General features: G+C 49.0%; 2 protein-coding genes across 2 annotated transcripts in view; one reads left to right on the top strand and one right to left on the bottom strand.

Moving 5' to 3' along the window:
- The window catches only part of LOC144676126 (uncharacterized), a 74,975-nt gene extending 54,822 nt beyond the window's left edge, over window positions 1-20,153 (bottom strand). Inside the window, exon 1 of the mRNA XM_078536633.1 lies at window positions 20,038-20,153. The gene's annotated coding sequence lies outside the window, so the exon portion shown is untranslated. The remainder of the gene's footprint in view (window positions 1-20,037) is intronic.
- On the top strand, window positions 8,140-18,700 carry LOC144676127 (leukocyte cell-derived chemotaxin-2-like). Its single transcript, XM_078536635.1, has 4 exons — window positions 8,140-8,569; window positions 12,358-12,454; window positions 13,459-13,604; window positions 15,495-18,700. The coding sequence occupies exons 1-4, from the start codon at window positions 8,530-8,532 to the stop codon at window positions 15,662-15,664; spliced, it is 453 nt and encodes a 150-aa protein (XP_078392761.1). The 5' UTR covers window positions 8,140-8,529; the 3' UTR covers window positions 15,665-18,700.
- Window positions 20,154-27,411: the final 7,258 nt, after the last annotated feature.

Genomic DNA, 27,411 nt, shown 5'->3' with positions numbered 1-27,411 from the left:
ACCAGTCCTGGGAGTGTTTGATGGGGACAGTGTAGAGGGAGCATTACTCTGTATCTAACCCCGTGCTGTAACTGTCCTGGGAGTGTTTAATGGGGACAGTGTAGAGGGAGCTTTACTCTGTATCTAACCCCGTGCTGTACCTGTCCTGGGAGTGTTTGATGGGGACAGTGTAGAGGGAGCTTTACTCTGTATCTAACCCCGTGCTGTACCAGTCCTGGGAGTGTTTGATGGGGACAGTGTAGAGGGAGCTTTACTCTGTATCTAACCCCGTGCTGTACCTGTCCTGGGAGTGTTTGATGGGGACAGGGTAGAGGGAGCTTTACTCTGTATCTAACCCCGTGCTGTACCAGTCCTGGGAGTGTTTGATGGGGACAGTGTAGAGGGAGCTTTACTCTGTATCTAACCCCGTGCTGTACCTGTCCTGGGAGTGTTTGATGGGGACAGTGTAGAGGGAGCTTTACTCTGTATCTAACCCATGCTGTACCTGTCCTGGGAGTGTTTGATGGGGACAGTGTAGAGGGAGCTTTACTCTGTATCTAACCCCGTGCTGTACCTGTCCTGGGAGTGTTTGATGGGGACGGTGTAGAGGGAGCTTTGCTCTGTATGTAACCCCGAGCTGTACCTGTCCCGGGAGTGTTTGATGGGGACAGTGTAGAAGGAGCTTTACTCTGTATCTAACCCCGTTCTACACTTACCCTGTGAATGTTTAATGGGGTTAGTGTAGGGGGAGCTTTACTATGTATCTAACCCATGCTGTACCTGTCCTGGCAGTGTTTGATAGGGACATTGTAGGGGGATATTTAATCTGTATCTTACTCCATGCTATATCTGTCCTGTCATTGTTTGATGGGGACATTGAAGAGTGAGCTTCCCTCTATATCTAACCCCGTGCTGTACCTGTCCTTGGAGTGTTTGATGGGTACAGTGTACGTGGAGCTTTGCCCTGTATCTAACCCCGTGCTGTACCTGTCCTGGGAGTGTTTGATGGGGACAGTGTAGAGGGAGCTTTACTCTGTATCGAACCCCGTGCTGTACCTGTCCTGAGAGTGTTTGATGGGGACAGTGTAGAGGGAGCTTTACTCTGTATCGAACCCCGTGCTGTACCTGTCCTGAAAGTGTTTGATGGGGACAGTGTAGGGGGAGCTTTTCTCTGTATCTCACCCAGTGGTGAACCTTTCCGGAGAGTGTTTGATGGGGACAGTGTAGGGGGTGCTTTACTCTGTATCTAACCCTGTGCTGTACCTGTCCTTGGAGTGTTTGATGGGGACGGTGTAGAGGGAGCTTTACTCTGTATCTATCCCCGTGCTGTACCTGCCCTGGGAGTGTAGGGGCAGCTTTACACTTTATCTAAACTCGTGCTTTACGTGTCCTGATTGTATTTGATGGGGTCTTTGTAGGGGGTATTTACTCTGTATCTCACCCCGTGCTTTACCTGCCCTGGGAGTGTTTGATGGGGACAGTGTAGAGGGAGCTTTACTCTGTCTCTAATCCCGTGCTGTACCTGCACTGCGTGTTTTTGATGGGGTCAGATTAGGTGCAGCTGTACCTGTCCTGGGAGTGTTTGAAGGGGACAGTGTAGAGGGATATTTACTCTCTACCTAAACCCTTTGCTATACCTGTTCTGGGAATATTTCATGGGGGCAGTTTAGAGGGAGCAAAGCTCTGTATCTAACCTCGCGTAATACCTGTGGGAGTGTTTGAGGGGAACAGTGTAGGTGGATCTTTACTCTGTATCTAACACTGTGCTGTACCTGTCCTGGGAGTGTTTGATGGGGACAGTGTAGAGGGAGCTTTACTCTGTATCTAACCCCGTGCTGTACCTGTCATGGGAGTGTTTGATGGGGACAGTGTAGAGGGAGCTTTACTCTGTATCTAACCCCGTGCTGTACCTGTCCTGGGAGTGTTTGATGGGGACAGTGTAGAGGGAGCTTTACTCTGTATCTAACCCCGTGCTATACCTGTCCTGGGAGTGTTTGATGGGGACAGTGTAGAGGGAGCTTTATTCTGTATCTAACCCCGTGCTATACCTGTCCTGGGAGTGTTTGATGGGGACAGTGTAGAGGGAGCTTTACTCTGTATCTAACCCCGTGCTGTACCTGTCCTGGGAGTGTTTGATGGGGATGGTGTAGCGGGGGTTTTACTCTGTATCTAACCCTGTGCTGTACCTGTCCTGAGAACGGTTGTTGTGGACAGTGTAGAGGGAGGTTTACTCTCTATCTTACCCTATGCTTTACCTGCCCTGCAAGTGTTTGATTGGGACAGTGTAGGGGTAGCTTTTCACTGTATCTAAATCCATGTTGTACCTGTCCTGAGAGTGTTTGATGGGGACAGTGTAGAGGGAGCTTTACTCTGTATCTAACCCCCTGCTGTACCTGTCCTGGGAATGTTTGATGGGGACAGTGTAAAGGGAGCTTTACTCTGTATCTAACCCCGTGCTGTACCTGCCCTGGGAGTGTTTGATGGGGACAGTGTAGAGGGAGCTTTACTCTGTATCTAACCCCGTGCTGTACCTGTCCTGGGAGAGTTTGATGGGGACAGTGTAGAGGGAGCTTTATTCTGTATCTTACCCCATGCAGCAGCTGCCCTGGGAGTGTTTGATGGGAACAGTGTAGTGGGAGCTTTACTCTGTAACTAACCCCGTGCTGTATCTGTACTGGGAATGTTTAATGGGGACAGTGTAGAGGGAGCTTTACTCTGTACCTGACCCCGTGCTGTACCTGTCCTGGGAGTGTTTGATGGGGACAGTGTAGAGGGAGCTTTACTCTGTATCTAACCCCGTGCTGTACCTGTCCTGGGAGCGTTTGATGGGGACAGTGTAGTGGGAACTTTACTCTGTATCTAACCCCGTGCTGTACCTGTCCTGGGAGTGTTTGATGGGGACAGTGTGGAGGGAGCTTTATTCTGTATCTAACCCCGTGCTGTATCTGTACTGGGAATGTTTAATGGGGACAGTGTAGAGGGAGCTTTATTCTGTATCTAACCCCAGGCTGTACTTACCCTGGGAGTGTTTGACGGGAACAGTGTTGAGGGAGCTTTACTCTGTATCTAACCCCGTGCTGCACATGCCCTGGGAGTGTTTGATGGGGACAGTGCAGGGGGAACTTTACTCTGTATCTAACCCCGTGCTGTACTTGCCCTGGGAGTGTTTGATGGGGACATTGTAGAGGGAGCCTTACTCTTTATCAAATCCTGTCCTGTACCTGTCCTGGGAATATTTGATGTGGACAGTGAAGAGAGTGCTATACTCTCTGTCTAACTCCGTGCTATACCTGTCCTGGGAGGCTTTGATGGGCACAGTGTAGGGGGTGATTTACTCTTATCTAACCCCGTGCTTTACCTGCCCTGTGAGTGTTTGATGTGGACAGTGTAGAGGGAGCTTTACTCTGTATCTAACGCCGTGCAGTACATGTCCTGGGAGTGTTTGATGGGGACAGTTTAGAGGTAGCTTTACTCTGTATCTAACCCCCTACTGTACCTGTCCTGGGATTGTTTGATGGTGACAGTGTAGAGGGAGCTTTACTCTGTATCTACCCCCGTTCTGTACCTGCCCTGCCTGTGTTTGATGGGGTCAGTTTAGTTGGAGATATACTCTGTGTCTAACCCTGGTCTGTACCTGTCTAGGGAGTGTTTGACGGGGTCAGTGTAGAGGGAGCTTTACTCTCTATCTAACCCTGTGCTGTACCTGTCCAGGGAGTATTTGATGGGGACAGCATAGAGGGAGCTTTACTCTGTATCTAACCCCGTGCTGTACCTGTCCTGGGAGTGTTTGATGGGGACAGGGTAGAGGGAGCTTTACTCTGTATCTAACCCCGTGCTGTACCTGTCCTGGGAATATTTGATGTGGACAGTGAAGAGAGTGCTATACTCTCTGTCTAACTACGTGCTATACCTGTCCTGGGAGGCTTTGATGGGCACAGTGTAGGGGGTGATTTACTCTTATCTAACCCCGTGCTTTACCTGCCCTGTGAGTGTTTGATGTGGACAGTGTAGAGGGAGCTTTACTCTGTATCTAACCCCGTGCAGTACCTGTCCTGGGAGTGTTTGATGGGGACAGTTTAGAGGGAGCTTTACTCTGTATCTAACCCCCTGCTGTACCTGTCCTGAGAGTGTTTGATGGGGACAGTGTAGAGGGAGCTTTACGCTGTATCTAACCCCGTGCTGTACCTGTCCTGGGAGTGTTTGATGGGGACAGTGTAGAGGGAGCTTTACTCTGTATCTAACCCCGTGCTGTACCTGTCCTGAGAGTGTATGATGGGCACAGTGTAGAGGGAGCTTTACTCTGTATCTGATCCCATGTTGTATCTGTCCTGGGAGTGTTTGATGGGGATGGTGTAGCGGGAGTTTTACTCTGTATCTAACCCTGTGCTGTACCTGTCCTGAGAACGGTTGTTGTGGACAGTGTAGAGGGAGGTTTACTCTCTATCTTACCCTATGCTTTACCTGCCCTGCAAGTGTTTGATTGGGACAGTGTAGGGGTAGCTTTTCACTGTATCTAAACCCATGTTGTACCTGTCCTGAGAGTGTTTGATGGGGACAGTGTAGAGGGAGCTTTACTCTGTATCTAACCCCCTGCTGTACCTGTCCTGGGAATGTTTGATGGGGACAGTGTAAAGGGAGCTTTACTCTGTATCTAACCCTGTGCTGTACCTGCCCTGGGAGTGTTTGATGGGGACAGTGTAGAGGGAGCTTTACTCTTTATCTAACCCCGTGCTGTACCTGTCCTGGGAGTGTTTGATGGGGACAGTGTAGAGGGAGCTTTATTCTGTATCTTACCCCATGCAGCAGCTGCCCTGGGAGTGTTTGATGGGAACAGTGTAGTGGGAGCTTTACTCTGTAACTAACCCCATGCTGTATCTGTACTGGGAATGTATTATGGGGACAGTGTAGAGGGAGCTTTACTCTGTACCTGACCCCGTGCTGTACCTGTCCTGGGAGTGTTTGATGGGGACAGTGTAGAGGGAGCTTTACTCTGTATCTAACCCCGTGCTGTACCTGTCCTGGGAGTGTTTGATGGGGACAGTGTAGAGGGAGCTTTACTCTGTATCTAACCCCGTGCTGTACCAGTCCTGGGAGTGTTTGATGGGGACAGTGTATAGGGTGATTTATTCTGTATCTAACCCCGTGCTGTATCTGTACTGGGAATGTTTAATGGGGACAGTGTAGAGGGAGCTTTATTCTGTATCTAACCCCGGGCTGTACTTACCCTGGGAGTGTTTGACGGGAACAGTGTTGAGGGAGCTTTACTCTGTATCTAACCCCGGGCTGTACTTACCCTTGGAGTGTTTGATGGGGACAGTGCAGGGGGAACTTTACTCTGTATCTAACCCCGTGCTGTACTTGCCCTGGGAGTGTTTGATGGGGACATTGTAGAGGGAGCTTTACTCTTTATCAAATCCTGTCCTGTACCTGTCCTGGGAATATTTGATGTGGACAGTGAAGAGAGTGCTATACTCTCTGTCTAACTCCGTGCTATACCTGTCCTGGGAGGCTTTGATGGGCACAGTGTAGGGGGTGATTTACTCTTATCTAACCCCATGCTTTACCTGCCCTGTGAGTGTTTGATGTGGACAGTGTTGAGGGAGCTTTACTCTGTATCTAACCCCGTGCAGTACCTGTCCTGGGAGTGTTTGATGAGGACAGTTTAGAGGGAGCTTTACTCTGTATCTAACCCCCTGCTGTACCTGTCCTGGGATTGTTTGATGGTGACAGCGTAGAGGGAGCTTTACTCTGTATCTACCCCCGTTCTGTACCTGCCCTGCCTGTGTTTGATGGGGTCAGTTTAGTTGGAGATATACTCTGTGTCTAACCCTGTTCTGTACCTGTCTAGGGAGTGTTTGACGGGGTCAGTGTAGAGGGAGCTTTACTCTCTATCTAACCCTGTGCTGTACCTGTCCAGGGAGTATTTGATGGGGACAGCATAGAGGGAGCTTTACTCTGTATCTAACCCCGTGCTGTACCTGTTGAGATTGTTTGAAGGGGACAGTTTAGGCTTCGCTTTACTATGAATCTAACCCTGTGCTGTACCTGTCCTGAGATTGTTTGATGGGGACTGTGTAGTGGGAGCTTTACTCCGTATCTAACCCCTTACTGTACCTGTCCAGGGAATGTTTGACGGGGACAGTGTAGAGGGAGCTTTACTCTGTATCTAACCCCGTGCTGTACCTGTCCTGGGAGTGTTTGATGGGGACAGTGAAGTGTGTGATTTACTCTGTATCTGATCCCATGTTGTACTGGTCCTGGGAGTGTTGGATGGGGACAGTGTAGATTGAGCTTTCCTCTGTATCTAACCCTGTGCTGTACCTGTCCTTGGAGATTTTGATGGGTACAGTGTAGAAGGAGCTTTACTCTGTACGTCACTGCTTTACCTGTCCTGGGACTGTTTGATGGGGACCGTGTAGAGGGAACTTTACTCTGTATCTAACCCCGTGCCGTATCTGTCCTGGGAGTGTTTGTTGGGGACAGTGTAGAGGGAGATTTACTCTGTATCTAACCCCATGCTGTACCTGTCCTCGGAGTGTTTGATGGAGACAGTGTAGAGGGATCTTTACTCTGTATCTAACCCTGTGCTGTATCTGTCCTGGGAATGTTTGATGGGGACAGTGTACAGGGAGCTTTACTCTCTATCTAACCCTGTGCTGTACCTGTCCTCAAAGTGTTTTATTTGGAAAATGTAGAGGGAACTTTACTCTGTATATATGCACTGCTTTACCTGCCCTGTGAGTGTTTGACGGGGACAGTGTGGAGGGAGCTTTACTCTGTATCTAACCCCATGCTGTACCTGTCCTGCGTGTGTTTGATGGGGACAGTGTAGAGGGAGCTTTACTCTGTATCTAACCCCGTGCTTCGCCTGCCCTGCGTGTGTTTGATGGGATCAGTTTAGGTGGAGCTTTACTCTGTGTCTAAACCTGGGCTGTACCTGTCCTGGGAGTGTTTGATGGGGACAGTGCAGAGGGAGCTTTTCTCTCTATCTCACCCCGTGAAGTACCTGTCCTGGGAGTGTTTCATGGGGACAGTTTAGAGGGAGCTTTACTCTGTATCTAACCCCGTGCTGTACCTGTCCTGGGAGTGTTTGATGGGGACAGCGTGCAGGGAGGTTTACTCTTAGAGGGAGGCAAGTAATCTCATAAATTCCTCTCCCTGTTGCCCTAACTAGATCAAAACTAGCCGTGATTTAATTATGAGAGAGGTAGCAAGGCCATGATGGGCTGAATGGCCTCCATCTGTGTTGTATCCATTCTATTCCATTGATAGGCCACCTGTGCTGTGAGCTCCACCTCAGCCATGAACTGACCCGAATCTATCCTGAAGGGACACGGAGATTCAGACCTCACAGGCTGGGCATTTGTGATGCCCACTATCCTGTGAGTTAAAGAGGAGCTGTTTCATATTTAGCCGAGACACTCAAACTCTCTCACTCTGGTATTCTGATGAACCCAGTCATGCTGCCTCAAAGGTTGAGTTCCTGCGATTAATCATTGAATGGAAATCAACAAAGTGTTGGTTCCAATGTTGGGTCTCTGTTGGTCAATGACCATCTTGCCAGCAGCCTTGGCAAGTGTTTAGCTGGTGTAAGTGTTGGAAGACATGAGTGTTTCAGCCATTAGGTGCCCTTAAACGACCCTGTAACCCCGTTCATTGCCAACTTTTCCTGTCGCTGTTCCGTGATGTCCTTTCAGTAAACAGCTAACGCGGTTAAACATTTATTAATCATGTTATGGAGAACTAAAGAGCTTTCAGACACCAGTGCAGTTTTCCTTTTTTTATTCGTTTGTGGGAAGTAGGAATCTCTGTCTAGCATTTATTGCCCATCCCTAATTGCCCTTGTTCAGAGGGCATATTTAAAAGTCAACCATCGGCCATGGTGGAATTGGAACCCGGGTTTCGGGATGTCAAGTCCAATAACAAGACCACTCTGCCATCGCCTCGCCTCCCCTCGCCTTGGTGTGTGCTGCAGTGAGTGGGTTTGACCTCCTCAGAGTAGAAAAAAATTAAGGGGAGATTTCCTAAAGTCTTCCCCAACCGAGAATGGTGTCGATCATGTGAATCAGGAGAAATTGTTTCCAACGTCGGGGGTGGTGGCATCATCAACCAGGGAGTCACAGATTCAAGGCAAGTCGATGAAAGAGCTGGAGGAAAGATCAGGGACAAAGGCATTTTCTTGGAGCGCTCCCGGGAAAGTCAGTGGAAGCGGATTCAATAGTAACCTTCAAAAGGAAATTGGATAAATACCGAAGGGGAGAAGATTGTAGGGGCAATGGGGCTAATTGGATGAGTCTTTCACAAAGGGCTGGCACAGACACAATGGGCTGAATGGCCTCCTCTTGTGTTGTAAGATTGTATAATTCCATAGCGCTGTAGCAAGTCAGGTTGTGTATACAAATTGGCCCATTTGATCACTCACAGCGGTTGAAGGGTTGAAGCTGGGTCAAGCTGTGCCCAATGTGAATGAAGGTTTGGTTTGATAATTTATTCAGAAGTCCAACCCAATAACATCTGAACCTTTCTCCCCAGATATTCTGAGGCACCGTCATGCTGCGGGGATTGATCCTCTTCATTCTCTTCACTCAGGGTAAGTCCGTCTGTGTTCAGTCTTGGTGGAGGACGTGCTATGGAATAACTTCTGATTTCTGATTGTTTGAGGTGTTTACAGTGAACAGTTCAAAGCTCAGCATGGTCAAACAGGCAGGAACTGAGACAAGGAGATTCCTTCCTCTCAATCGTGCTGAGAGAGTTGTTTACGAGCGTCTTTTCCCTGAGGTCCCACTAAGTAAATTAAGGCATATCTCAGTCTAATTGGCTGTTTTTAGCTGTGACACACTGGGTGACATGCTGGCTTTTCAATTGCAAGGTACTGGGTACAAGTCCCACCCCAAACGTGAATACAAAACTCTATGTCAATAGTCCGGCCGCAGTACTGAGAGAGCGCTGCATTGTTAGTGGGGTTGCCTCTTGATTAAGTTGTTAAACAAAGGACTCATCGTCCTGTTTGGGTGGATATAAAAGGTCCTGCTTTCAAAGAAGAATGGTGGCATTGTCACCCTGGCTTCAGGGTCAATATTTATCCCTCAATCGAAAACACACACAAAGGAACCACATTGTTGTTGGGAGCTTGCTGTGTGCATATTGGCTGCCACATTTCCTACATTATTCCAGTGATTACACTACAGGAAGCATTTTATTGGTTGCAAAGGTGCTTTGGGATGTCCTGAGGTTGTGAAAGACGCTATAGAAATGCAGGACTTTATTTCGTTCGACATTCCTGCTGAAAAGTCTCGTTCCGATGACTGCAGTTTGTTGGACAGCCGTTGTGTGACACGTCCCAAGTCACATCTCCATGTGAGTTACTCTCCAAATCAAGTTCCTGAGGGTCGTAGTGACAGCAGGAGGTTGGTTTTAATTCATTCACGGCATTTCTGGCTGGGCCAGAGTTTATTGTCCATCCCTAGTTGCCCTTAGGAAGGTGGTGGTGAGCTGCCTTCTTGAACCGCTGCAGTCCATGTGGTGTAGGTACACCCACTGTGCTGTCAGGGAGGGAGTTCCAGATTTTGATCCAGCGACAGTGAAGGTACAGCGATGTATTCCCAAGTATCGATTGTTAGTGACTTGGAGAGGAACTTCCAGGTGGTGGTGTTCACATTTATCATCTGCCCTTGTCCCTCTGGGTGATAGTGGTTGTGGGTTTTGAAGATGCTGCCTAAGGAGCCTTGGTGAATTCCTGCAGTGCATCTTGTATATGGTACACAATGCTGCAAATGTGCGTCATTGGTGGAGGGAGTGAATGTTTGTGGATATAGTGCCTATCAAGTGGGCTGCTTTGTCCTGGATGGTGTCAAGCTTCTTGAGTTTTGTGGGAGCTGCACTCATCCAGGCAAGTGGGGAGTATTACATCACACTCCTGACTTGAGCCTTGTAGATGGTGGACAGGCTTTGGGGAGTTAGGAGGTGAGTTACTCATCACCGGATTCCTGGGCCTCTGACCGGCTTTTGTAGCCACAGTATTTATATGACTGATTCAGGTCAGTTTCTGGTCAATGGAAACTCCCACGATGTTGATAATAGGGGATTCAGTCATGGTAATGCCATTGAACACCATAGGGCGATGGTTGGATTGTCTCTTGTTGGAGATGGTTATTGCCTGACACTTGTGACTTGTCAGCCCAAACCTGGATATTGTCCAGGTCTTGCTGCATTTGGACATGGACTGCTTCAGTATGTGAGGAGTTGCGAATGGTGCTGAATGTTGTTCAATCATCAGCGAACATCCCCACTTCTGACCTGACGATGGAAGGAAGGTCATTGATGAAGCAGCTGAAGATGGTTGGGCCGAGGACATTACCCTGAGGAACACCAGCAGTGATGTCCTGGAGCTGAAATGACTGACATCCAACAACCACAGCCATCTTCCTTTGTGCTAGGTATGACTCCAACCAGCGGAGAGTTTTCCCCCTGATTCCCATTGACTCCAGTTTTGCTAGGGCTCCTTGATTCCACACTCGGTCAAATGCTGCCTCGATGTCAAGGGCAGTCACTCTCACCTCACCTCGGGATTTCAGCTGTTCTGTCTATTCTGAAGCTCACCATCTCTCTCGTCATAACCTGAACCAGAGAGTGTGGGCACAGAGTGCCAGGACCATGCTCAGGGTCTGGTAGCTGCCCAGAGACACTCAGGTGGAGTTTGAAGTTAGAATGCAGAATGTGATTAATCTTCCCTCTGCTTCACCCACCGGGAGTCCCCAGCACAATGGGACATTCCCTTCTTCGGAGACAATTTACAATAGTCCCAGTCCCAGCCCCTGAACCCTTCCATAGCACACTCTCCTCATCACCCCCCACACCATTAATATCACCCTCTGTATAATCCCACTCTCCACTTCACACCCTACACCATTTGATATCCCACCCAGTATAATTGCATTCTCACCCTCACTCCCCACACCCTTTAATATACCCCCCAGTCTAAAGCCACTCTCTCCCTCACTCCCCACGCCATTTAATATCCCCCCCCAGACTAAACCCACTCTCTCCCTCACTCCCCATCCCACCCAATCTAATCCCACACTCCCCCTCACTCTCCATCCCCTTTAATATCACCCCCTGTCTAATCCCTTTCTATCCCTCACTCCCCACAACATTTATTATCACCCCCTGTCACTCCCCACAACATTTAATATTACACCCAGTCTAATCACTCTCTCCCCCTCACTCCCTACATCATTTAATATCCCAACCAGTCTAATGCCACTCTCCCCCTCACTCCCCAGATCATTTAATATTCCATACAGTTTAATCCGACTCTCCCCCTCAAACCCAACACAATTTAATATCCCACCCAGTATAATCCCACTCTCCCCCTCACTCACCACATCCTTTAATATCCCACCCAGTATAATCCAACTCTCCCCTCACTCCCCACATCCTTTAATATCCCACCCAGTATAATCCAACACTCCCCTCACTCCCCACATCCTTTAATATCCCACCCAGTATAATCCAACACTCCCCTCACTTCCCACATCCTTTAATATCCCACCCAGTATAATCCAACACTCCCCTCACTCCCCACATCCTTTAATATCCCACCCAGTATAATCCGACTCTCCCCCTCACTCCCCACATCCTTTAATATCCCACCCAGTATAATCCAACTCTCCCCTCACTCCCCACATCCTTTAATATCCCACCCAGTATAATCCAACTCTCCCCTCACTCCCCACATCCTTTAATATCCCACCCTGTCTAATCCCACTCTCCCCCTCACTCCCTACATCCTTTAATATCCCACCCAGTCTAATCCCACTCTCCCCCTCACTCCCTACATCCTTTAATCTCCCACCCTGTCTAATCCCACTCTCCCCCTCACTCCCTACACCCTTTAGTATCCCACCCTGTCAAATCCCACTCTCCCCCTCACTCCCTACATCCTTTAATATCACACCCAGTATAATCCAACTCTCCCCTCACTCCCCACACCCTTTAATATCCCACCCCATCTAATCCCAAACTCCCCCTCACACTCTATCCCTTTTAATATCACCCCCTGTCTAATCCCATTCTCTCCCTCACTCCCCACACCATTTATTATCACCCCCTGTCACTCCCCACAATATTTAATCTTACACCCAGTCTAATCACTCTCTCCCCCTCACTCCCTACGTCATTTAATATCCCACCCAGTCCAATCCAACTCTCCCCTCACTCCCCAAACCTTTCAATGTCCCACCCAGTCTCAACCCATCCCTATTCTCCCTGCGCAAAGAATAAAAGGGATTGTTTTCTATTTTACCTTCGGTTTTACCATTTCTAACAATGCAGGATGTCACATTGTCCCTTTCCTGTGTTAAATTCTCTCTCGTACAGTTACGGCTGGGATCTGGGGGCGACTGTGTGATGGCAATCCCACAAACAGGTTGAGAGGGACCGATGGGTACGGCAGTGGATTCTACGGCGCACCCAGGTAATTGTCACATTGTAGTTATCAGTACAGCCGTGCTGCCCGTCAGCCATCAACACTTGCATTTATATAGCGCCTTGCACCTGGTAAAACATCTCAAGGCGCTTTGTGAACTGAAATTTGACACCAAGGCCCATATTAATTGGACGAGGTCTAAGAGGTGTGTTTAAAGGAGGAAATAGAGGTTGAGAGTAGGAGAGGTGTGTCGGGAAGTCCAGAGCTTGGGGCCCCAGGCAGCTGAAGGCACGGCCGCCAATTGTGGGGCGATTAAAGGAGGGGACGATCAAGAGGCCGGAATTGGAGGAGCACAGAGACCTTGGAGGGTTGTGGGGATGGAGGAGGGTTACAGAGATAGGGAGGGTTTGGTCAACACAGGGGGTTTGAAACAAGAATGGGAATGTTGCTTGACCGGGAGCTGGTGTAGTTCAGCAAGCACAGGGGCGGCAGGGACTTGCTGAGACCCGGGGAGCAGAGATTCGGATGGCCTCGTGTTTACGGAGGGTAGAATGTTGGGGAGCAGCCAGGAGGCTGTTGGAATAGTCAAGTCTGGAGATAACGAGGAACCAATGAGGATTGAGCAGCAGATGAGCTGAGACAGGGATGAAGTTTGACAATGTTACGGAGGTGGACATGGGCAGTCTTACTGAGGGCGCGAATATGAGGCTGGGAGCTCACCTCTGGATCAAAGCCGGAACCAAAGTTGCAAACAGACCAGCTTCGTCTCCGACTGTTGGCAGGGAGAGGGATGGATCTGGGATTTAGGGAACTGTGTTTGGAGCGGGGATCGAAAGCAATGGCTTCAGTCTTCCCAACATTTAATTGGAGTGAAAGCCACAGGAGGTTCCCTGGTACTTTTTCTAATGTGAGATCTGAGTCTTGGGGGAACCTGTGTCCTGTTTTGGTTCAATAATGGGGGGTGTCCATCAGACATGGCCGACATCCAAGGGAGAGAGTTGAATGGAGAGAAGGTGAGATGCTCGGGGCTAATTTTCTTCTGTTGTGCCCAGGGGTAGGCGCACACACTTGGGAGTCGATGTGATTTGCAGTGACGGGTCCACAGTAGATGCCCCCTTCACCGGCAGGATGGTGAAAATGGTGATTCCCTTTGGTAACAACCATGCGATTGAGAATGGAGCGATGCTGGAAGGATCAGGTGAGAGAGGATTCCAGACCATTCAGTGCATCCCTGCTTAGTCTGTAGCCTGCTGACTCTGTGGCCTGACACTGGGTTATATAGCACAAGAGGTGCCACATCTGGAGTACTGTGCGCAGTTCTGGTCACCACACTGTTGGAAGGATGTGATTGCACTGGACTCTGTGACACTATCAGTCCTGACCAAGTGCCAAGGCAAGTGTCCCTGTGGCCTGGCACAGCGGCAAAGACCCCACGACAGGGAGAGAATCTAACCTACCGACTTTTTGCATTGGGAGGTTCTGCTCCCTCCTCGCCGGCAGTGGGAGTCTAAACCAGTCCACATGCCTTCGAAACATAGAACAGTCACAGAACAAGAGGTGGGCATTAGGCCCTTCATGTCGGTGCTGGCCCTCTGCAAGAGCAACTCAGCTAGCCCCACTCCCCACCCTTTACCCTGTAACTCTCCAAATTTCTTCTCTTGAGATAATTCTCCAATCCCTCTCGAAGGCCTCGATTGAATCTGTCTCCACCACAGTCTCAGGCAGCGCATTCCAGATCCTAACCTCCCGCTGCGTAAAAACATTTCTACTCATGCCCTCGTTGCTTCTTATGCCAATCGCCTTAAAAGAGTGTCCCTCTTGTTATTGATCTTTCCATCAATGGGAGCAGGTTCGCCCTCTCTACTCTGTCCAGACCCCTCCCACTGCCCCCGCCCCCATTCCCGCACCCCCTGCTGACCACGGTTTTGAACACCTCTATCAAATCTCCTACCAACCTCTCGTCCCCAAGGAGAATAGTCCCAATGTCTCCAATCTATCCACGGAACCATCATCCCTGCAACCATTCTCGTCAATATTTTCTGCACCCTCTCCAAAGCCTTCACATCCGTCCTAAAGTGCGGTGCCCAGAACTTGCACAATACTCCAGTAGAAGCTAAAACACAGCTTTATAAAGGATTATCATGGTCGATGCCTCTATTTAGACAGCCGAAGATGCTGTATGCCTTATGAACCACTTTCTCTTAATGCCCGTCCATCTTCAAAGATTTGTGTACATATACGCACAGGTCTCCCCGTCCTCTGTGTCTACACTCACGGCTGGGTGTCCCTGGAGAGGGAGGACGCGGGGTCTACCAGCGCTGTCCATGCTCGGTGTGCCCCGTGGACTCTGCCATGTTTTACTGACCCTCTTGATCAGATTTTGTTCTTAAGTTCCCTTTAAACTTTGTCTTTGTTTTTGTAGTTTCCCTTTAAGGGGCTGCTTTTTCATGCGTTCCCCTGATTTGTTAATTTAGTTTCTTTGGTTTTGACTCAAAAGACTTACGCCGATCATGGGCAGTCCTCTTACCCATGAATCAAAAAGTCCAATAGTTCAATCCCCACCCCAACCCTTAAACAAACAACGTGGACTGAGATTAGGATCCAGAACTAGGGGGCACAGTTTCAGAACAAGGGGGTCACCCATTAAAGACGGAGATGAGGAGGAATTTCATCTCTCAGGGGCTGTTAGTGTTTGGAACTCTCTCCCCCAGTGAGCAGGGGAGGCCGGGTCACTGAATATATACAAGGCTGAGTTAGAGAGATTTTTGATCTATAAGGGAGACAGGGCTTTTGGGGGACAGGCAGGAAAGTGGAGTTAAGGCCACAGTCAGATCATCCATAACTTTATTGAATGGCAGAGCAGTCTTGATGGGCCGAATAGCCTATCCCTGCTCCTATTTCTGATGAACTTTAGGTTACAGTGCGGTGTTTAGCGAGAGCTGCAGTGTCAGTTGTACTGGTTAAGAACCGCAGTGATAGACCCTTGTATACGTGCTCAGTGTTGCAGAAGTAGAGTCAGTGTGGGATCAATATTACTGTTCTAGTTCCTGCTGTGTGGATTCAATTAATAAAATCTCTCCGACTCCAGGTTACTGCGTGAAGATGTTCCCCATCGCTGCACTGCGTTACAATGGGAGCGTTACGAAAGGGGAGGTGATTGGGAGACTGCTGAATATTCAAGACGTTTACCCTGGAATCACCTCTCACGTACACATCCAGATGTGCGATACCTCCGTAGACCCCACACCCTACCTGTAACTACGGACCGGAGGAACGCCGGAGACAGGGGGTCCTTCGAAATCGAGATTAATTTGAGCCGTGCGAATTAAACTGCTTCCCGTCTACCTCTTTGACCTTTCTTGGTGCTGTGACTGGTTTCTGTCCCTGAGCCTTGGTGCTGAATGGTGTTTAGAGGTGTGGAGATGGGGAGGGAGGCAGTGGTTGGGAGAATAAGGGGGGGAAACGAGCCCCATTGGGGTAGCCTGCGGCGACACACTCCCACTGCCGGGGAGGGTCCCTGGGGAGGGCATTGATGCAGGTCGGCTTCCCGCACCCTCCAAGCCGGGCAATCGATTTCCCCACTTAATGCCCCAGCTCAGGGCAATTTACCACCCTCTCTTGACGATTTGTTAACAGTGGACAGCCCCTCCCCCATGCCAACTCCAGAGGCTGCCAACTTAATAGGGGTTGCCTCACGACTAGTCGGGGTTTGCGGGGTTGAGGGGAGGCTGGATGGTGACCGGAGCCAGAGGGGTGAGCCACAAGAATCAACGGCCATTGTTGTATATTATATTTCGATCTCGGAGCTATGCAGAGATGAGACTAGTTTCTAAGTGTGCAAGAGGTTCATTTACAAGGCGTTTAAAATATCTATGCAATCGCAAAATGTCTGCACCCCGCTTACAGCTCAGCTTCGAGTAGCTTTGATGGTGTCTATTCACTTTACTCTGAGTCCACACCCAAGCTTAACCAATCAAGCACAGTGAGCATAGATCAGTTACCAGACTCACACAATTAAACGCATAACAATTGACACTAAAATCAGCTCTGTGGACCAGATGAACCAAGCTTTTCCCCCGACCACTGTCCCTCTTCAAGTGTTATTTGTTTTGACAATCTGAGGGGCATCCTCCATTTTGAGGAGCCCCCTCAGTTTCCAACCTGTCTCTGCAGCGCCCACCTCTCCCTGTGATGCTGCTGAAACTCGTGAGCTACCAGGATTTGCTGTGGTCCTGAAGACCACAGGGCTTGCTCTGCAGCTCAGTCCCACACCCAGTGGCACCGACACCTTGACAAAGCCCGACATATCACATCACATCTTTCTCTCTTAGCTAATGACGTAAGAAAGGGCCTCATTTATACAGCATCTTTTTCACAACCATTGGGTGCCCCCAAGGTACTTTACAGCCAGCGAATTACTTTTTTAATTGCAGTCACTGTTGTAATATAGGAAACGCAAAAGCCAACTTGCGCACAGCAAGCTCCCACAGCAGAATGACTAGATAATCTGTTCTTGTGATGTTGATTGAAGGATAAATATTGGCCAGGACTTCAGGGAGAATTCCTGCTGATCTCCTTCGAAAAAGTGGACATCGAATGACTTTACATTCACCCGAGCAGGCCGATGAGGCCCTCGGTGTAATGTCTCACTCAATATTCAGCACTTCCAATTGTGCAGCACTCCCTCAGTACCGCACTGGAGTGGCAGTGTAGACTTCCGTGGTCAAAGACTGGACTGGGACTTGAAACTGGGACTTTACAGTTCAGAGGTGAGCGTGCCACTGACTGAGTCACCACCTACTCATTTTAACAGTCTTTGTTTTCTCTTATATTGCAAACGCACTTATATTGCACTCACACTGGCCTCCCTCAGCACCTTTGTTCCCCTACAATTACAAGTGGAGATGGTGGTGTAGTGGCAATGTTACTGGGTGTGTAATCCAGAGGCCCAGGCTAATGTTTTGGGGACATGGGTTCCAATGTAGCAGCTCGTGCGATGTAAGTTCAAATAATAAACCTGGAATCTGAAGCTAATCTCAGTCATGGTGACCATGAAGCTATCATTGATTGGTGCAAACCCCCATCTGGTTCACCCATGCCCATTAGGGAAGGAAATCTGCCATCCTTTCCTGCATTGGCCCACGTGTGACTCCAGACCCACAGCGATGCGGCTGACCCTTTAACTGCCCCTCTGAAATGGCCGAGCAAGCCACTCAGTTCAAGGGCAATAAGGGATGGGCAACAAATGCTGGCCTTTCCAGCGATGCCCACACCCCATGACAGTTTAAAAAAATCCCATTCTTTCCTTGAGAGCTGTGACAATCTTCACCTCCCTCCTCTATCCCTGACACGTTGTTGGGATCCCAGTTGATGTCATTACTGGGCATATCAGATCCCAGGATGGAAACTGGCTTGATCAACCATCATAGAAACATAGAAACATAGAAAATAGGAAATAGGAGCAGGAGTAGGCCATTCGGCCCTTCGAGCCTGCTCCGCCATTCATTATGATCATGGCAGATCATCCAACTTAATAGCCTGCTCCCGCTTTCTCCCCATATCCTTTGATCCCTTTCCCCCCAAGAGCTCAGTTTTCATTAATCCATGGAGGGGACTTAGTGAAACAGATTCACAGGAGCCTGCTGTTGACTTTTTAACAAAAAGATAAAACGTCCAATAACAAGAAACATTATCTCTATTACACCAGGTAACCAAAAGGTTGGAAAGATTTCAACACCAAGACCAAGAGAAAGTGATTCAAACCCAATGCTATCCCTTTTACCCCGGCAATACTCTTACAGAACTGACACTGCACCGAAGAGGGATCACTATTCCCACACCAAGACTAGAGCTGGCTCAGTTACAAAGATGTCTACTTTTCCATTGGACTTCCAAATATTCACAAGAAGCCCTTCCACAATTGTCCTCTCCCTTGAGATATCTAGAAAACTCAGTTGAAATTCGCCATTATTTTAACCTTAGAGCAATACTGATGAGTTCTTTAAACTCATTTCCTCAGCAGCCTGGCATCATGTCCATCTCAGTCCTTTGTTGTCTTCGCTCTGTGGTATACTCATAACAACTGATGTGCCTTTCTGTCTCTCCCTGTGCCCCTGTGGGTCTCTCCCTGACCCCCTGTTGCTCGGCAATAGTACAGTTTTTACCCACTTTTTGTGTTGGTTTTAACTTCCCTAAACTGCTAACCCCTTGGTCACCCATCCCTTCACTTCAAGAGTCGTAAAACCTCATTAAAAATGCATGTATACAAAGAGGGCTTAGAGACTTCTTGGCTCCATCTCAAAAAATACCTCTAAAATGAAACCAACCCCAAATTTCACCTTTCTTAACACTCGAATGAAAACAATATAAGTTAAACTTACAGATATAGCTTGTTCCTGAAAACCACAAACACAAATATAGCTTCCTTAAATCGATATCTAGTTCCTAACAACGTTCAAAAGACAATCTTAAGTGTCAACTGATTCCCGTATGTTGTTTCCTCCCTCTACCCCTCCAGGGGTGGTCGGACATTTCCGGAACGTTGCTTCAGGACCCCCAACAGGGGTCAGGTCCAGATTGATCTGGTTAATGCTAAACATCAACCCTGAGTCCTGAGGCCTATCCCATCCCCGGTCAATGGATCAGCCTAAACTCAGGGGCAACCTTTGCCCTTTCCCAACCCCCGAACCCCCCCACCCTTCCCCCTTCCCCTCTTTGCGTTAAACCGCGAGTGCCGGCCTGCCCAGACCCTGGGCGCAATGTCCCGCACCCGCCTGCCGCCGCCGCCATCTTCCGGTCCCGCCGCAAGTTCAACGGACTCCTGGCTGGGGTGCCGCCTCACCCGGCGGAGCGTCCCACCCACGACGGGTTTCCCGGCCCCTGAGTCGCTCCGGGCCCTGAGACTCCATAGACAGTTGGCGCTGGGGTGGTTATCGGAGTGGGGGTGGGGCAGCACGGGGAGGAGACGGTAGGGGACGGGCTGTGTGGGAGGGTCAGCGACACCATGGGGCACCCACACAGCGATGCTGGAGGGAGGGTTCAGTCAGGCAGCCGCACTTCCCCTTCCGCATGTCGACTCTCTGGGCCTGCTCCCCTTACTCAGAGGTTGGCAGTCCCTGCCCTCAGCCCACTGAACCACTCCCTCAGCCCAGCCCCTGTACACAGCTCCTTTCTCAAACCTTCCCCACCTCCACCCCGCCCCCATTCCTCTCCTGCTCTTCCCCAAAAGGCCTGGACCCTCGCTGCGGGTTGGAGAGCTCGGGTTGGAAGTTTGGGTCACTGGTTTGGGATGTGAGATTGTGATGTCCAGCTGGGATATAGGGCTGGGATGTAGGGATTTTGGATTGGAATATGGGGATGGGGTGCACAATTGGGATGTAGCCTTGGGATATGGGCTCGGACAGGAACACGAGTGCGAAGGGAGTGGAAGACGTTGGAGATGAGAATTTGGATTTCAGGTTCTGGGGAACAATTTTAGCAAAGAAAGCAACGATGAGCTAGAAGTGTCCTGGGAGGAGCTGAGACACAAGGAGCTGCTTTAGCTGTGATCTGACAATGAGGAACCTTTGTTATTGTGCAACCTGCCCCGAAACTGCAAAGGAAACTGAGTGAAGTTGAAAGTTTAATCTTACCCCATGTCAATAACACCAGAGACAGTGAGTCTGAACCAAACAGACAAAACCTTGTTTGACCTCTGCAAGCTGGAGAGGGTCATGTCATGTTAAGATGGGAGCACAAAGGGTATTTGTGCAGCCTGCGCACGGCTGGGTTAAAAGCTGATTTCTCTCTGCACAGGGTTCAGTGACAGCCTGATCTCCTGAGGATGATCTGTTCACGGTTAGCTAATGTGAGACATCAAAAGTTCTGAAGTGCATTCAGGATTACTAGTCAGCCAATGGGCCAGACAGGAGCATGAAGCTGCCTAATGTCACTGTTATCAGCATCTGGCTGTTAATAATTAACGGTAAGTAGAATAGCTCTGTACTCAGCTGTCCGACTGTCTGACAATCTGTCTGTCTGTCTAGCACTGTCTGTCAGTCTATTTATATCTGTTTGTCAGTCTATCTATCTATCTATCTATCTATCTATCTATCTATCTATCTATCTATCTATCTATCTATCTATCTATCTATCTATCTATCTATCTATCTATCTATCTATCTATCTATCTGTCTGTCTGTCTGTCTGTCTGTCTGTCTGTCTGTCTGTCTATCTATCTATCTATCTATTTATCTATCTATCTATCAATCTATCTATCAATCTGTCTGTCAGTTGAACTATCTATCTATCTATCTATCTATCTATCTATCTATCTATCTATCTATCTATCTATCTATCTATCTATCTATCTATCTATCTATCTATCTATCTATCTATCTATCAATCTGTCTGTCAGTTTAACTATCTATCTATCAATCTGTCTGTCAGTTTAACTATCTATCTATCTATCTATCTATCTATCTATCTATCTATCTATCTATCTATCTATCTATCTATCTATCTATCTATCTATCTATCTATCTATCTATCTATCTATCTATCTATCTATCTATCTATCTATCTATCTATCTATCTATCTACTGTCTGTCAGTTTAACTATCTATCTATCTATCTATCTATCTATCTATCTATCTATCTATCTATCTATCTATCTATCTATCTATCTATCTATCTATCTATCTATCTATCTATCTATCTATCTATCTATCTATCTATCTATCTATCTATCTATCGATCTGTCTGTCAGTTTAACTATCTATCTATCTATCTATCTATCTATCTATCTATCTATCTATCTATCTATCTATCTATCTATCTATCTATCTATCTATCTATCTATCTATCTATCTATCTATCTATCTATCTATCTATCTATCTATCTATCTATCGATCTGTCTGTCAGTTTAACTATCTATCTATCTATCTATCTATCTATCTATCTATCTATCTATCTATCTATCTATCTATCTATCTATCTAACCATCTATCTATCTATCTATCTATCTATCTATCTATCTATCTATCTATCTATCTATCTATCTATCTATCTATCTATCTATCTATCTATCTATCTATCTATCTATCTATCTATCCATCAACTGTCTGTCAGTTTAACTATCTAACCATCTATCTATCTATCTATCTATCTATCTATCTATCTATCTATCTATCTATCTATCTATCTATCTATCTATCTATCTATCTATCGCTCTGTCTGTCGGAACAAGTCCCCATGTGACTCTGTCACATGCGCAGGGTCATATTAGAAATGAGATGTAAAATTTTCTCTTTCATTTTAATTCCCACTGGAAACCTCATTTCTCAGAACTGCAAATGTCGCTTTGGCCTCTTTGTGAACCTGTGAAGTTGGACAGGCTGGGGGAGAAATCTCTGTTTCATTCATTCATCAACTCCTTTTCGCAATTGTCGGGGGAACAGCCTCGCCTCCCCCCCGCGTCCCCCAAGACTGGCATTCGGCTGGAGTAGGCTTCACTGAAACGCCAAACACTTGTTCGTCGCTCGCTGCCGATCCGGCGATTGTCGGGAATGTCTGAGACCGGGCCTGGGCCCTCAGGCTGTGTCGCAACTTTGGCTCAGTCAAAGCGCGAGGATTGTTCCAATTTCACCACAACCCCCAAAAGTCCCCAAAATCCCGTCTCCGTGACAACATGAGTCAGCTTCAGCTGATGTTTTAACGATGCAGGAAGAATCCTCCTTTACAGGACTTCCGGTTTTAACAGCTTCAGACCCTGAACTCTCTCCACCCTCTCGTCCTCCTTTTTAACCCCGTTTGTGTTCAGTTTTCCAGCAGCTTCTTTATTTTTTATATTTAATAATTCGTTCGTGTTTTTTTTTTATCCTTTATCTTTTCTTCCCCCCCGCCTCGAACACCCCTCCCCACCCTCACAGGCTTGTTTCTACGGCCAGGACTTGACATTGGTGCGGGGGTGATGGGGGGAGAGGGCGTTGTTGAGGGGGAGAGGAGCCGGTTGCCGGCGGCGATGGTCTCCGCGCCGCGATTCCGATCGAGGCCCGGCCCTGCCTGGAACCGGGAGCGACGGCCGCGCTACCTGTGCGGGCGGTGGGGGCGTTCGGGGGGGGTGGAGGGAGGGAGGGAGGGAGGGAGGAGGGAGGGAGGAGGAGGGAGCGAGGGAGGGAGGAGGGAGATGTGACTGTGTCACACCAGGTGGTCCGGCCTTTTATTTTCACCATAAAGCTCTTCAATAATCGGCGTGAGCTTCGGGGGAACCTCACCCCGCCCGGTGGATGAGGTTTCCTTACAAAAAAAACCGCCAAGGCCGCTTGGCCTTTTCGCCCCGCCCCCGCCCCGCCGAACCCGTTAGGCCGGACGGACAGCCTAAGTTAGGGGTTAATCCGTACGTTCGCGGCCTTAACGGGCCTTTCGATTATCGGCAGGAGCGCAGCCGACTCTGGGGCGCGCCCGCCGGGCGGAATATCGCGAGGCAGCGCGGTGATGTCGGGGCGCACGCCCAACGTCATGAGCACGTCCTGTTAGGCTCCGGCGTGTCGGGCCCGGCCCCACGCGCCAAGTGTCCAATTCTTCCCCGTGTTGTACTTTCACAGAGCGCGGGCCCCTGTTCTGCTATGAACACATTCTGCGATCGTTTACCTTGACGCCGCTATCCGCACCTGCTTTAGTCTTTAACACGACCGTTAACGCTCCCCTCGCCTTGTCTCCACGGCGTGTTTGTCAATCTCTCCTTCGCTGTCACCTCTCCCGCACATTCCGCCTGTTCCACCCCCTCTTAAACAGCATCAAATCCATCACGTTTCTACTTCTCTTTAGCTGTGAAGGAGAATCACACGGACTCGAAACATTAACCCTCTGTCTCTCTCTCTCCACAGAGGCTGCCGGACCTGCTGAGTTTTTCCAGCATTTTCTGTTTCCATTTCAAAATCCTTCTAAGTGTGTTGTGTTTATTTTCGATATGAATGTGTGAGCCTATTGATATACCCACTCCACACCCCCACTGTAACACTCCCTGAGATCCCACCCTCTTCAGTAAAAACCCGCAAAACTAGACTGGGTATAATGCTCTTAACTCTCTTATATCCCACCCACTCACTCCCACACAAACCCATATAAACAGCCCCTGGATGACACATTCCTCACTGCCACGTTCCAAGATATTCCACTTTTGTTGATGGAAAGACATTGAAAAAGCCTCTGCTGAACACACCCCTCACTGTTACCCCTCTCCAATAGCCCACCCCCTGTAATATGGATCCATATCACACACCCCTCACTGTTACCCCTCTCCAATAGCCCACCCCCTGTAATATGGATCCATATCACACACCTCTCACTGTTACCCCCTCTCCAATAGCCCACCCCCTGTAATATGGATCCATATCACACACCCCTCACTGTTACCCCTCTCCAATAGCCCACCCCTGTAATATGGATCCATATCACACACCTCTCACTGTTACCCCCTCTCCAATAGCTCACCCCCTGTAATATGGATCCATATCACACACCCCTCACTGTTACCCCTCGCCAATAGCCCACCCCCTGTAATATGGATCCATATCACACACTCCTCACTGTTATCCCTCTCCAATAGCCCACCCCCTGTAATATGGATCCATATCACACACTCCTCACTGTTATCCCTCTCCAATAGCCCACCCCCTGTGAGATGGATCCATATCACACACCCCTCACTGTTACCCCTCTCCAATAGCCCACCCCCTGTGAGATGGATCCATATCACACACCCCTCACTGTTACCCCTCTCCAATAGCCCACCCCCTGTAATATGGATCCATATCACTCACCCCTCACTGTAACGCTCTCTAATATCTCACTCACTCCGATAGGAACTCACTTAAACATTTTCAGTGTTTACAACGTAGAGGGTGCACTTTGATGGGGACAGTGTAGAGGGAGCTTTACTCTGTATCTAACACCGTGCTGTACCTGCCATGGGAGTGTTTGATGGGACAGTGTAGAGGGAGCTTTACTCTGTATCTAACCCCGTGCTGTACATGTCCTGCGAGTGTTTGATGGGACAGTGTAGAGGGAGCTTTACTCTGTATCTAACCCCATGCTGTACATGTCCTGCGAGTGTTTGATGGGGACAGTGTAGAAGGAGCTTTACTCTGTTTTCTAACCCCGTGCTGTACATGTCCTGCGAGTGTTTGATGGGGACAGTGTAGAGGGGGCTTTACTCTATATCTAACCCCGTGCTGTACCTGCCCTGGGAGTGTTTGATGGGGACAGTGTAGAGGGAGCTTTACTGTGTATCTAACCCCGTGCTGTACCTGTCCTGGGAGTGTTTGATGGGGATAGTGTAGAGGGAGCTTTACCCTGTATCTAACCCCGTGCTGTACCTGTCCTGGGAGTGTTTGATGGGGACAGTACAGAGCGAGCTTTACTCTGTATCTAACCCCGTGCTGTACCTGTCCTGGGAGTGTTTGATGGGGACAGTGTAGAGGGAGCTTTACCCTGTATCTAACCCCGTGCTGTACCTGTCCTGGGAGTGTTTGATGGGGACAGTGTAGAGGGAGCTTTACTCTGTATCTAACCCTGTGCTGTACCTGTCCTGGGAGTGTTTGATGGGGACAGTGTAGAGGGAGCTTTACTCTGTATCTAACCCTGTGCTGTATCTGTCCTGGGAGTGCTTGATGGGGACAGTGTAGAGGGAGATTTACTCTGTATCTCACCCTATTCTGTACCTGACTTGGGACTAAGGTTTCTGGGAGCATTTTCCAATCCATATCCAAAGGTGTGAGGAATTGACTGAGACCAGACCAGAAATGGTTCCAGAGTTTTCATAATCCCCCCTGTGTCTTTTAGAAATGTGAAACTTCTACAAGCACTATGGGCAGATATACACACCAGGTATAATGTTGAATTGAACCAGGAGGCACATTAGGCATGACATGCACAGGAGGATCCCAGAGACCAGCAGAGCCGGCAAAGACCAATACCCATTCCTGTAAAGGTCAGGTGACCTTTTCTCCGTAAAAGAGGAAGAATCATCACATTAAACACAGCACTCGACCTGAGGCTAGGCCTCAATTTAATGTCTCATCTGAAAGACAGCGGTGTGGGTAGTGCAGCGCCCCCTCAGCACTGCAGCACCCCCTCAGCACTGCAGCACCCCCTCAGCACTGCGCCGGGAGTGTTGCCCACGGTTACCTCCTCAAATCCCCGAGGGTGGGGGGGGTTTGTAGCCACAACATCCTGCCTCAGAGCTAGTGGAGACCGATAGCCACTGAAGGACAACTGGCACTGGATAGCCAGGCCCACACGTTAACAGTGGCCCACAGGATGAGGCCTTGAGGGAACTGCCAAGTCGGTGGGTGGTTGTGGGGTGGGGCGTGACGTGGGAAGGAATACAGAGTAGGCGACACCTCCATGGCCTTGTTCTTCCTCCCCCTCCCCCCCCCCTCGGCGAACTCCCTCAGCCCTACAACCCTCCGAGATCCCTGCGCTCCTCCAATTCTGGCCTCATGAGCATCCCCGATTTCCATCACTCGACCAGTGTCGGCATTCCTTCAACGAACTGGGCCCTGAGCTCCGGAATTCCCTCCCTAAAACTTCTCCAACTCCACCTCCTCCTTACAATCGCCGACCACCTTCTTTGACGACCTGTGCAATTTTTATTTTTTTATTCGTTCGCGAGACGCAAGCGTCGCTGGCTGGGCCCCAGCACCTATCGCCCATCCCTAATTGCCCCTCGAGAAGGTGGTGGTGAGACGCCTTCTTCAACCGCCGCAGTCCCTGTGGTGTAGGTACACCCGCTGGAGCGACGTGGATACGACTGTGCAGCCCGCTCGGCCTTTCAGGGGGCAGTTAGGGGTTAACCACATTGGGTCTGGGGTCATGTGTAGGCCAGACTGGGTAAGGATGGCAGATTTCCTTCCCTAATGGGGGCATTAGTGAAACAGATGGGTTTTTGACAGCAATACGATAGTTTTACGATCACTATCAGTAGAAACTAGCATTTTATTCCAGATTTATGAATTAATAGCATTAAAATTGCCCCAGCTGCTGTAAAGGGACTTGAACTCACATTATTAGTCCAAGCCTCTGCATCATTAGCCCCGAAATCTAACTACCAGACTCTTTATGTGACCCAGAATGAAATTTTCAAAGATTGTACTCCTATCAAGTGTTGTGGGACATTTTACTGCCTTCTACAAATGTAAATTATCATTGATTTCACAATTCCTATTTATCAGCCGTGATGTTATTGAATGTGGCGGTGGCTGGAGGGGCTGAATGGCCTCCACCTGCTCCCGTTCCTTATGTTCATTGTATCTACACCCAGCTTCTAAACTCACCGATCTTTCATTCCCTCTTTGTCCAAACATTAGGAGCATCTCAACCCTGTGGGCATCTCTCTGATTGGATCGTTCCCCTGCTCCTTCCACTGACCAGGATTCTAACATGATCGTCGTTCCTCTTTTCCTGCGGCTGTGACCAGTGGCTCTTCACCTTCCATCCCCCCGCCCACCGTGCCCACACCACAACCTTTGAAGGAAGCATTGAAGCCTGTAAAACCCCTAATGCTCCCCCCACCCCTCTCCCCCAGCTGGACAGCCCAGAACACGGGAGCCACAGTCTCAGGGTAAGGGGGCCTGCCATTTCAGACTGAGATGAGGAGAAATGTCTTCGCTCAGGGGGGCTGGGAACCTTTGGAATTCAGGAACAGAGAGCTGTTGATGATGATTCACCAAGAGCGTTCAAGACAAAGATTGACAGGTTTATGGGCACTAAAGGAATCAAGGAGTAGAGGCGGGATGTGGAATGGAGACGGTGGGCCCTATTTGTGCATCATCCCACGCCCTCTCCTTTTCATTGTGAATTCAATGGGCTGTGTTCAAAAAATTCCAAAACTTTAACCGGGTAGATCCAGGCAAAAAAGGTTGATAAGTCCATGGATGCGTGGGATGGAACAAGAGTGGAATCCATCTCGGCCGCAACTAGGAGAATTATCATTTCACAGGCCAATAGCAGTTACCACCAAATA

This window comes from Cetorhinus maximus, unplaced genomic scaffold (assembly GCF_964194155.1).
Source record: "Cetorhinus maximus unplaced genomic scaffold, sCetMax3.hap1.1 HAP1_SCAFFOLD_1372, whole genome shotgun sequence".
NCBI lineage: Eukaryota > Metazoa > Chordata > Chondrichthyes > Lamniformes > Cetorhinidae > Cetorhinus > Cetorhinus maximus.
The sequence above is the reverse complement of the archived record's forward strand: the minus strand, read 5'-3'. Positions and strand labels throughout refer to the sequence as shown.